We start from the raw sequence: 13,212 nt of genomic DNA, 5'->3' as shown, positions 1-13,212 counted from the left end.
CATAGGTAATGGTAACTTTCCAAATGTACATATTTAAGTTTTACATTTCATCAAAAATCGCACAGGGTCATATAAAGCAACACCCGACGATAGGAATTAAAAATTGGGATCAAACTCCACGACCTTTCAAATGCTAACACTCAACTGTTTCCTTGAGTGCAAAACAAAGTTGTTGCATTGGCTAATCTAAAAAAAGCACCTTTATATTTGATACCGCTGCAAACACTATGGAGACTTTTTTTAAATCCATATTTCTGTAACTCCCTCTCCCCTGAAGCTCAGGCTGAAGAAGGATCTCGATCGGAAACGTCACCCATTTCTTCTATCCACATTAGATGCTGCCAGGTCTGCTGAGATATTCCAGCATTTTGTGTCTATCTTCACGGGGTGAATAATCCTTTTTTTTTTTTTGCTTTTACAAAGCACTTCCCCAACCCAAGCATTACATTTTAAATTATCAGCCACACACCACCATTTTTTAAAAATTAAAAGAAAAATCTGGACTTGTTAGCTTTTACAATTATATTAGATAATAGACAATAGGTGCAGGAGTAGAACATTCAGCCCTTCGAGCCAGCACGCCATTCAATCTGATCATGGCTGATCATCTCCAATCAGTACCCTGTTCTTGCCATCTCCCCATATTCTGAACTGTTTCTCTTTTTGCATTACATATTGTACTAATGTATGGTATGATATGCCTGGATAGCATGCAAAACAGTTTTTCTCTGTCCCTTGGTACATGTGACAATAACAAACCAATAACAAACACCTCTTCCAGCAACCCTCTACTCCTTCCTGCCTTTTCAGCAGAATTCCTTTACCCGAGGATTGGTGAACAGACACCTCAACAACATCAATTCTGTATGTCTGCCTCATCTTTAAAACATGAAAAACGCTTTTTAATCACCCACCATTGTCTCCATATTCATGGCCTAGAGTCTATTCATTCATCTATAATTATTCCACAGACATGGTTCTAGAATATTAGTCTGGAATTCATATAAACTTTAATGGGCAAAAGCATCCTTCAAAGAACTAAAGCACTCTTTAATAAATTAAGCCCATGTTGTAACAAGAGATGTGACCCCCCCGCCTCCCCCACAAATGGATCGGCAAGGGTTCTGCTATCACCTTGTAACTGCATATTTTTTAAAGTGACAATGTCCCATAAATCAAAGGTGCAGAATTAGGCCATTCTGTCCATCACATTTACTCTGCCATTCAATCATGGCTGATCTATTTTGGTCCTAGACTCTTCCACCACATCTACAAAATACACTTCCAAAGATTAAATGACTGGCAATTTCAAGATAGCGTCGGGGGTATGGATAATAAATTGGACATAAACTTAATCAATTATGTAAAAGTAAATTTGTTCAGACCGAAAGGTCTGAATGACAATAAACGAATCTAATCTAATCTAATCTAAAAGAGGAAGAGAGGAGAGTGGAGATCTCCAAAAATTGATGATAGAACTGCCACTGTTCGCAATCAACATTGCCAATTTGAGAAACAGTGCAAGGTAGCTAATAACCATTTTCCAAATCAAATACTATATATCTTTGAGAATTGGTGTACAGGACCTATAAGATGCATTTGATAAAAAACATTTAGACGGCAGAAGCTTCTCAAAAGTACTCAAACTGGACAAGGTCTACACATAGGGCGTCCACAAAACACTCCATGAATGGTATTATTAAAATGGAAAAGGATAAAGTGAAGGCTCTTATAAGTTATATATATTTGAAACAAGTTTTCATTAAATCAACATTCTATTAGACTGCTCCAGGTCCTGTCAGTGGGATACTAAGCAGAATTTGAATTCTGGATGCAATGTACAGAGATGCATTGACTATACCAGTGACAAGTGACCTGACTGTGAGGAGAAACAGAGCTTGCTTATTCTTTTCAGCCTTGAAAAGATGCGATAAGAAGCAAAAATATTCAAGATTAGCATGATTTAAGGGGAACATCGAAACAGCATTCTCAAAAGCTTGACTATGGCTTGTATCGGTAGTGAACAAAGTGGACCCGTGGCCAAGGACACATCCTTGGATAGAGGAAAAACAAAACACTATTATTGTCTCAGATGACTGATGAGTTGATGTGCCTTTCACCTACGCGACTGCCTGAGAACTACTACATATAGTTTTTAAAAAAAAGCTATAATACAAAGAATCAATATTCATTATGATGTACATACGAAAATCCACATTTATAAATCAATCTTTAATGATCACATGGGGACAAAAAGAATGATAGCCAAGACCAACTTTTTTTTGTGTTCTAACAGGAATCATAAACAATTTCACATCAAATTGGATCTCGTATCTAGTCTAGTCTGAAGTAGTGTCCCAACCCAAAACATCGCCCCGCCAGGTTCTCCAAGGATGCTGCCTGACCCATTGCAATACTCCAGCACTGCATTTGATTGTAAAACCAACACCTGCAGTTCTTTGTTTCCATCTAGCAACTACTAGGGATCAAACTTGGAACTTTCAACCACAGTTCGTACTTATGTAGCCAACTTTAATTTATTAACACTTCACAGGAAGTATTAGTATACAGTGGAAGGACAGCATGCAGTAAATGGGCAGATCCTTCATCCCAGCAAGTGTGGTGCTAAATTGAAGACAGCACAGAGGTGAGGCTGGTAGAGCTGCTGCCTCACAGCGCCAGAGACCCGTGTTTGATTAAGACCTTGGGTGCTGTCTATGTGTGGAGTTTCCACATTCTACCTGTGATCCACTGGGTTTCCTGCTCTGGTTCCTTCCCACATCCCAAAGACGTGGAGACTTGTAGGTTAATTGGCCCTCTGTAAAATTGCCACTGCAGTGTAGGTAGTTGTTGAGAAAGAGGGATAACAGAGCTAGAATGAATAGGTGATCTATGGTCGTCATGGACTCGGACAAAGAGCCTGCTTCCATGCCCTATCTCCAAATTAAAGGAGAATTTTTCAAAAATACTGACAAAGGAATTTTACATTAAGTTTCAATGGAACGTTGTAAAAGGAAAGAGACCGAGATTTAGAGGGACGTTCATGGGACCTTGGCATCTGAAGGCATGGCCAACGATGGAGAACTTATCAGGCAGGAACATGTCAAATGCCAGAATTGGAAAAATATCACTATTTGGTTAGACATTATAATGCTAATAAAAAACAAGGAATCCAGCACATTTGCAAAGGTTGATTTAAAATCAAGACATTGCTTAACCTAGAGCTGGAGCGAGTGCAGGGGTAACGAGTGAAAATTAGTTCTCAGACAAAAGTACCTGTGTTGGGACAACTCCGTTTGTTTGTAGAGTTAAAATTAAAGCAGCCAGGTATGTGCTAGAATTGTGAAGCCTGTGGGGATTACAATGATAAATGAGGATTTCATATCGGGCAACGCTCACATGCTGAAGACATGCTGAAGAATTGGAGGGATTTTGTGATGACATGGCAGTATGATTTGGTTCAACTCAAGGTTAAATTCATCACTACCTTGTGAACTGTTGAGATCAGCCTCACACAGTTGTCAGAGGACGACCAGTCAGCAGCATGGATAAAGACTTCTGTGGAAGGAAGATGGATATTGGACAGTGGAAAAGTAGTCTGACAATTTAATCTGCCGAAGGAGATAGTGTAGAGGTGTGTGTCATCCGTGTACTTGTGGCCTATTTGGATGCTGCCAAGAGAGCAGAATGTAGGTGTATGGCTCAGCTCCACATTGGACCAATCTGATGTGTCACAGAGAACAGATTTGGTATAACTTTTTTTATAATTAATTTGCTTCATATAACTACACCAATTACCATCTGACAATTAAATGCCAAACACGTTTCCACAGGAGACCCAATACAGGCTCAGTGAACGCATTCAGTAAAAATTGCTTTCTAATGGGAAAGCTATTTTTATTCAAGGTAATCCCAATGATACTACTTGAGGATGCAGACTCAACTGCAAAATGTAATTTGTGCTCATATGTACATCTTTTTCTGTATTGCATTAGAAAAATCAATGATGCCAAACTTCCTTGATATGAAGGTAACTTTAGAATAGTCACACCAACTATATCCCCACATTTTATCGTCTATCATTCACATCACATTTTGTTCTATTTAAAGCCAAAATTTACAATTTCTGTCAATGTTTTCAACTTCAAAGCAAAACAAATAACCTAATGCTTTTAAAGGCAGTTTGACATAAATGGAATGCAACCAGGTAAATGCAGCCAGATACATAAAGGTGCAACAGGTATCTTTAATGTTGTGGGTCATGCAGCATCTCTGGAGAACATGGAGAGGTGACGTTTTCAGTCTGTAGAAGGGTGCCGACCCGAAACGTCACCTATCCATGTTCTCTACAGACGCTGCCTGACCCGCTCAGTTAATCCAGAATTTTGAAATCAAATAATGATGACAGAGTACAGGAAGGAGATTGAGAACCTTGTATCCTGGTGTCGAGACAACAACCTTTCTCTCAATGTCAGCAAGACAAAAGAGACAGTGATCCACCTCAGGAAGCGACCCCAGACACATGCCCCAGTTTACATTGACAGTGCCGAAGTAGAGATGGTTGAAAACTTTAAATTCCTCAGTCAATATCACCAACAGCTTCTCCTGGACCACCCATATTGAAGCAAAAACCAAGAAAGCACACCTCTACTTGCTTAGAGGTTTGGCATGCCCCCAACAACTCTCACCAACTTCCACAGATGCACCATAGAAAGCATTTTATCAGGATGTATCACAGCTTGGTTTGGGAACAGCTCCATCCAACACCGCAAGAAATTGCAGCGAACTGTGGACGCAACCCAGACAATCACACAAACCAACCTCCCTTCTACTAACTATTTATACCTCATGCTGCCTCGGCAAGCCCAGCAGCACAATCAAAGACGAGTCACACCCTGGCAACTCCCTCTTCTCCCCTCAGGCAAAGGGTATAGAAGTGTGAAAACACACACCTCCAGATTCCGGGCCGGGTTCATCCCAGCTGTTATTAGGCAACAGAATCATCGGGTATAGAAGTGTGAAAACACACACCTCCAGATTCCGGGCCGGGTTCATCCCAGCTGTTAGGCAACAGAATCATCCTACTACAACCAGAGAGCAGTGCTGATCGGACTCTGTGGCTTTACCTTGCACTAAACGTTATCCCCTTATGTATCTGTACACCGTAAATGGATTGATTGTAATCATGTATTGTCTTTTTGCTGACTGGTTAGCATGCAACAAAAGCTGGTCACTGTACCTCGGTACACGTGACAATAAACTAAACTAAAATGAACTGTATACTTTTGTATAAACCAGCACCCGCTGTTCCTGGTTTCTACATCTTCGATGTTGTTATGGGTAGGCACCACTCGCATGGCATTACAACAGCAAACTGCATTCACGTGGTACTAATACGGCCCCTCATGGTACACCGATCCAGAAGATTAATCTGCATGGGATCCACACTGAGTTGATGGTTTGGATTCAGAACTGACTTACCCATAGAGGGTAGTGGTGAAAGTGTGTTATTCTGGCAGGAGGCCTATGACCAGTGGTGTTCCACATGAATCAGTACTCGGACCTCTTGTTTGTAATATATATATATGACTTGGACGAAAATGTAGAGGGGTTGGTTGATAGTTTTGCAAGTGACACAAAAATTGGTGGAGTTGATTTTAGTGAATAAGGCTGTCATGGGATGCAGGAAGATATAGATCAGTTACAGATATGAGTAAAGAATTGTAAGATGCTGCACTTTGAAAGGACAAATGTAAGGGAATGTATACATTTTATGGCAGGACTCGTAACAGCACAGAAGTACAGAGGAATCTTGAGGACCATGTCCATAGCTCTCTGAAAGTAGCAACACAAGTAGATAGAGTGGTAAAGAGGGTGTATGGCATGTTTACCTTCATGAGTAGGTGCATTGAGTACAAGGGTCAAGATTTTGTCTGCATTTGGAGTATTGTGCACAGTTCTGGTTGTCACATTACAAGGAGCATATGAAGGATTGGGAGAGAGTGCAGAAGTGGTTTATCATGATGCTGTTGGGATTAAAGAGTATTAGCTAGTGCCCTCCATAATGTTTGGGACAAAGACCCATCATTTATTTATTTGCCTCTGTATGCCACAAACTGAGATTTGTAATAGAAAAAAAAAATCACATGTTGTTAAAGTGCATATTGCCAAATTTTAATAAAGGCAATTTTTACACATTTTGGTTTCACCATGTAGAAATTACAGCAGTGTTTTTACATAGACCCCCCCCCACACACAATATTAGGGCACCATAATGTCTGGGACACAGCAATGTCATGTTTAGTATTTTGTTGCGTATTCTTTGCACGCAATGACTGCTTGATTCATGGACATCATCAGTTTTGGGTGTCTTCTCTGGTGATGCTCTGCCAGGCCTGTATTGCAGCCATCTTTAGCTTATGGTTGCTTTGGGGGCTAGTCCCCTTCAGCTTTCTATTCAGCATATAAAAGGCATGCTCAATTGGGTTCAGATCACGTGATTGACTTGGCCACTCAAGAAAGACAATTTTTTAGCTTTGAAAAACTCCTTTGTTGCGTTAGCAGTATGATTGGGATCATTGTCTTGCTGGAGAATAAACTGCCGGCCAATGAGTTTTGAGGCATTTGTTTGAACTTGAGCAGATAGGATGCGTCTATACACTTCAGAATTCATTATCATCCATGAAGATTTGCAGCTAACCAGTGGTTTGCATCTTGCAGTGGAGCCTCTGTATTTATGTTCATGAAATCTTCTGCGGACAATGGTCATTGACAAATCCACAACCGACTCCTGAATAGTGTTTCCGATCTGTCGGACAGGTGTTTGGGGATTTTTCTTTATTATAGAGAGAATTCTTCTGACATCAGCTGTGGAGGTCTTCCTTGGCCTGCCAGCCCCTTTGTGATTAGTAAGCTCACCAGTGCTCTCTTTCTTCTTAATGATGTTCCAAACAGTTGATTTTGGTAAGCCTAAGGTTTGGTTGATGTCTCTAACAGTTCTATACTTGTTTCTCAGTCTCATAATGGCTTCTTTGACTTTTATTGGCACAACTTTGCTTCTCATGTTGATAAACAGCAATACAAGTTTCTAAAGGAGATGGAAAGACTGGAGAAAAGACTTGGTGCTGAGAGCTCTCTTATACCTGCATTAAGGAGGCAATTAAACACACCTGAACAATTACAAATGCCTGTGAACCATGTGTACCAAACATTATGGTGCCCTGAAATGGGGGGGAGGGGGACTAGAAACATAGAAACATAGAAATTAGGTGCAGGAGTAGGCCATTCGGCCCTTCGAGCCTGCACCGCCATTCAATATGATCATGGCTGATCATCCAACTCAGTATCCTGTACCTGCCTTCTCTCCATACCCCCTGATCCCTTTAGCCCCAAGGGCCACATCTAACTCCCTCTTAAATATAGCCAATGAACTGGCCTCAACTACCCTCTGTGGCAGAGAATTCCAGAGATTCACCACTCTCCGTGTGAAAAAATTTCTTCTCATCTCGGTTTTAAAGGATTTCCCCTTTATCCTATGTATAAACACAGCTGTAATTTCTACATGGTGAAACCAAAATGTATAAAAATGGCCTTTAATGAAATCTGACAATGTGCATTTCAACCACATGTGATTTTTTTCTATTACAAATCTCAAATTGTGGAGTACAGAGGCAAATAAATAAATGATGGGTCTTTGTCCCAAACATTATGGAGGGCATTGTATAAGGAGAGATTGGACAAACTTGGATTGGTTTCTCTGCAGCAGGAGCTGTGAGGAGACCTGATATGCGTTTATACATCTGAGGCATAGTTAGGGTCGACAATCAGAATCTTCTTTCCCCTAAAGTTGAATTGTAAAGCATGAGACATAGATTCAAGGTCAGAGGCCAAATGTTTTAAGGGAACTTGCAGGGGAAGTGTTTTTTTTTTTATATAGTCAAGCGGTTTATTGTCATATATCCCAAACAGAACAATTAAATTCTTACTTGCAGCAGCACAAGTATGTAAACATAGCTCTCATTAGATAACAAACAACAAAAAGTGCCAGGTGAGAGGGGCAGATATGATGGTGATGTTTAAGATGCTTTTAGGTATGCAAATACACAGGGAATGGAGGGCTATAGATCAAGCTTCACCGGAGCAGGCCGTTGACGCAACTCGCCCATCCTTGGAGGCACTCCGGGAATACCGAGGTTGGCTGTAGGAGGTGCCCTGGGCATTGGAGAAGAGCAGTGGCCATGCGAGGTGAGGGATGCACATTCACAGGTCGATGCATCAGTGGAGTGGGCTCTGCAGCAGCCTGGAGCTCGATTAGATTGGCTGCCACTACAAGAGGCCGAAAAACGCGGATCAGACGTGGCCTTCAGTGGCATGGAGTGGTGGAGCAGCAGTGGAGAACATCGACAATATTGTGTGGCCAAGTCAACCCCTACTACGCAGTATCGCCACCAGGACAATGGGCCTTTATGACCAACCCAAAACTAACATTTTGACAACTGTGAATAGGAAGGGTACAAGATAGCAACTCTCGTGTACTGCCTCAGTGTTATCTACTATTACACTTTTGTTCTTAGGTTTGATTGTGCTGACGTGGAGGATGATTACTGAACTGGAAGCAAAAAAAAACAAAAACAAAAACAGAATTTCACTGTACCTATATACATATGAAAGTAAAGTACCATTGAGAAGAGAGTAGCTTAATTTAGCAACATGTTCAGCACATACATGATGGGTGGAAGGGCCTGTCCCTGTGGAACTGTTCTATGTTCTGACACGAATAAAGTATCAATGAGACAATCAAATAATAGCCACGAAGACAAACAAGAAAATGAAGATAACCATGAAACGCAGTCAATGGGGAAAACTTTCAGCGTTTCACACAATAGAAACATCGAAAATAGGTGCAGGAGTAGGCCATTCGGCCCTTCGAGCCTGCACCACCATTCAATATGATCATGGCTGATCATCCAACTCAGTATCCTGTACCTGCCGTCTCTCCATACCCCCTGATTCCTTTAGCCACAAGGGCCACATCTAACTCCCTCTTAAATATAGCCAATGAACTGTGGCCTCAACTACCCTCTGTGGCAGAGAATTCCAAAGATTCACCACTCTCTGTGTGAAAAAATGTTTTCCTCATCTCGGTCCTAAAAGATTTCCTCCTTTATCCTTAAACCGTGACCCCTTGTTCTGGACTTCCCCAACACCGGGAACAATCTTCCTGCGTCTAGCCTGTCCAACCCCTTAAGAATTTTGTAAGCTTCTATAAGATTCCCCCCTCAATCTTCCAAATTCTAGCGAGTACAAACCGAGTCTATCCAGTCTTTCTTCATATGAAAGTCCTGACATCCCAGGAATCAGTCTGGTGAACCTTCTCTGCACTCCCTCTATGGCAAGAATGTCCATCCTCAGATTAGGAGACCAAAACTGTACGCAATACTCCAGGTGTGGTCTCACCAAGACCCTAATAGGAGGCAGAAGGATTTTGATAGGAAATTCCAAAACTTACCATCAAGGGTGCCAAAGGTAAATTGCCCGTTACGAAGTAAATAAAACTAAGGAAGCAAAAGCTGTCAGAAGAGAATTCATAGAAATCTTGGATGGTTGTGGGTGGACAGGACAAAGATGGAGTTGGACAAAATTAGAATGAAGTTTAGAAATAAAGCATCTCTGGGACAGGATGTCAGGGTGAGGAAATGGGATGATAGGAAGGGAGAGAAGGAAGGAAGAGTGGTTGAAACTAGATGTAATAAAGCCCCACATAAGGACCAAGAGATTCATTACAGCTGAAAACAGGCTTTTTCTGTCTCAGATGGTAGAATGGATTACAATGGGAAGACACTGGCCAAGAAACAGAGTTCATGCTCATGCTGGAAACTGTAGACAATGACTTCAATCTTCCAAATACTTTGTATTATGCAACAGTCAAGTTGGGTTGAAATCAAGAGACGGTAGAGTAGTTAAGAAAGGTAGCAATATGGTTTAGCATCAGGTGTGCCTGCGATTGGGATTCAGAAAATAAAATAAGAATAGAATAACACCCCAAAATGTGCAGTGAATCTGGCGTGTTTGCTTTTAACTAAGGCTAGCAAATGAATGACCAAACAAATCACACTGTTTTAACATATAATATTCACTCCTCTGCCCAACTCCTACTCCAATTCATTAGGAACCATGACAACCAATGTGATATCACACTATTTGTCACAACATTTCCAAGCAACCTCAAAGGAACTTTGAGCACAAATTAAGCAGTGAACTGCGCTGTCCTGTACTGGGACATTCTTTTCTTGATTTTTTTTCAGCACTTCTTCGAATTGCACCATCCTGCTGTTTACATTCAATAGACAATAGATGCAGGAGTAGGCCATTCGGCCCTTCGAGCCAGCGCCGCCATTCAATGTGATCATGGCTGATCAACCCCAATCAATACCCCATTCCTGCCTTCTCCCCATATCCCCTGGCTCCGCTATCTTTAAGAGCCCTATCGAGCTCTCTCTTGAAAGCATCCAGAGAACCTGCCTCCACCAAAGGCAGAGAATTCCACAGACTCACCACTCTCTGTGACAAAAAGTGTTTCCTCGTCTGCGTTCTAAATGGCTTACTCTTTATTCTTGAATTCTTCATTGTATTTATTGTTGTATCTATTATTATCATATATACTGTGTATTCTAGACACTCGATGTGAATAAGATATTTCATAGCTCTATGTATATGACCAAAAAAAACTAACCTGAATCTGTTGGGACCTAGGAAGTCATTCTGATGTAGTCTATCTCACTGTGGTGGAATTGAGTATTCAATGATAACTTATCTGAAGGGAACCAAACATATTCCCCTACATTATTCAAGTGCTATTTTTTGTGTTAAAGAAAATGGAGAGCAGGTTTATTCTGGAGCAAAACCAAACTACTCGAGGAACTCAGTGGGTCTGGCATAATCCAAGGAGGGAAACAAACAGGCAACGTTTCAGGTCAGGACTCTTCAGACTGAAGCTGGGCCCCGACAAGACATGTTGTACGCCCATTTCCCAACACAGATATTGCCTTACCTGTTGGGTTCCTCCAGTAGTTTGTTTTTTGTTCAAGATTATTGCATCTGCCGCCTTGTGTCATCGTTGGTTCAAACATCAAACTGTACTGAATTCGATTTTTTTGGTTGTTTGAGATCAATGCATTTCTAATCAAACAGCTATTTTTTTTGTTCTATTTAAAAAAAATGATAAAGGCATGGAACATATCCAATCACATAATTTAATATCAAATTATTCCATCATAAAATATAAACAATGTAAAATTTCTTTGAGATGGTGGCACAACAGAATAAGACCAATGGTTAGAAACTATGCGAAACAGTTGAAGCATTGAATAAAATGCTTATTAAATAATTCATTACAATGTGATTGAGAACAGTTGAATGCCACAAAATAATCACTCTACAATATTTCTATCATCGGCAAAAATCAGATGTCGAGTTACTGAAGCTCCTGGAATTATATTCCCTGAAACCTAGAGCACAGGATGAACAGTGCTTTACCCAAGTTTCTCCAAATAGCTTTAATAGGGTCTAAGAACATACAAAATGAGATATGGATTATGACCTATATAACATTTCAAAAACTGTAATACTCAATCTAACACTGCAGTTACAACATCATTAATTGCACATATACCCACTGCATTGCTTTATCCTGGCTGAATGAAATGAGGCAACCTGAAGGAGCATTGCTATTTAACCACCATCACATTTCTACCAGAGAACAATTAGAACCCTGGAAGGATGTGGCTTGTACCAAGCTGAATTCAATGTCAGATCCTTTTTTTTTTACTTTCAAACTAATGCATACTTAAACTACCGTCGGTAGGAAATGTGACAATCCACTCAAATTATAAAGAAGCCACGGAAAATTGTATTGTGATCAATCCAAACAAATAACTATTAAACCATTTAATTCATAATAAATAAAAAATATTAAAGGCATGAAATCCTATCGTTGAATTTTGCTTTGTTAGAAATCCTGAATTAATTTTGATAGATTTTACATGATCGTGCAACATTTCCAGATTGAACAACAACATACAAAAACACACATCCATTATCCCAACAGAATATCAACAAACTACTGCAGCTGTTTCATTTTCAGGAAAGCCTCAAAATCAGCATTTTTTTAAATGCTACGATTAACTCATCAAAAGTTCGATTAAACAGAAGCAAAAGTCCACAGAAATTAAAACAGATCGGCTGTATTTGCAAACAGCGAAGAACTGGTTGCCAATTGCCGACTCAAACAGATGCCAGTCAGAGAAAAGGGTAAACCTCGATCGGTCACTGCAGTGAAACTACAAGTATTTTCATGGTAAACCCTGCACGATTAAAATGTTACACTTGACGAACAGCAAGGAAAATATTTTAAGACAATCGAGTGTTTCTTTCTGGAGTCGATAGAGGGTTCAATGTAAAGATCTGGCAGCTTATTTTCCACCCTCCTCTGCCCTGATTGCTCAGGCTATTGTTCAGTATTGAGGGAAGACTGGGCAAGGGGAGGGGGTGTAATAAAACCCGTTTAACTATTTAGTACTCGGGTGCGTCGCTATAAGCATAGCAAACAAGAATTCACGTAAAGGTTAACTTTTGCACCACGATGTTTTCTTGCAGATTACACTTTGTGTGTAAAAAGCAGGAGTGGAAATGGCGAGAGGGGACGAGGAGGGAGTGTTGTTGTTGCTGCTGTTGTTGGGGCTGGGTGACCGTGGACGGGCAGCAAGAGGGCGATGAGAGGCGAGGAGGAGGAGGAGGTGGTGAAGAGGCCCCCCTCCACCAGAGCAGCACATCCCCTCCCTCCCCCCTCTCTCTCTCTCTACCTCCTCCGTGCCCAGCCTCTGCACAAACACCTCAGCCTCAGCAACCTTCGCCTCACCTCGCAGAAACGCTGGCAGTAGAGCGCAGAAGACTCCGGGGACACGCCGTGCGTCCGTAGCTCGCCTTGGACGAGCCGCAGCCGCTCGGTTAAAGGCTCGGGGGCCTGCTCGCTCTCTCCGTCCGCCATCTTCGCTCTCCACTGTTGCGCGTAGACACTGCTCACGTGACCGAGCGGAAGGAGGGTACGTTCGCCATGACGTCACCGGGCATGCCTGGCCACGCCCCCCCCGTGACGCGAATACACTCGACCACGACCTCGCCCCCTACGTCCTCTCCGCGACGTCATCACGTTCC

General features: G+C 41.4%; 1 protein-coding gene across 1 annotated transcript in view; it reads right to left on the bottom strand.

The window, feature by feature from the left end:
• Positions 1 to 13,109, bottom strand: part of rlf (RLF zinc finger) — a 49,777-nt gene extending 36,668 nt beyond the window's left edge. The window contains exon 1 of the mRNA XM_055656583.1: positions 12,917 to 13,109. Within this exon, the coding sequence (XP_055512558.1) occupies positions 12,917 to 13,045 (129 nt within the window). The 5' untranslated portion in view covers positions 13,046 to 13,109. The remainder of the gene's footprint in view (positions 1 to 12,916) is intronic.
• Positions 13,110 to 13,212: the final 103 nt, after the last annotated feature.

The sequence above is a fragment of the Leucoraja erinacea genome, chromosome 26 (genome assembly GCF_028641065.1).
Source record: "Leucoraja erinacea ecotype New England chromosome 26, Leri_hhj_1, whole genome shotgun sequence".
Classification (NCBI taxonomy): domain Eukaryota; kingdom Metazoa; phylum Chordata; class Chondrichthyes; order Rajiformes; family Rajidae; genus Leucoraja; species Leucoraja erinaceus.
The sequence above is the reverse complement of the archived record's forward strand: the minus strand, read 5'-3'. Positions and strand labels throughout refer to the sequence as shown.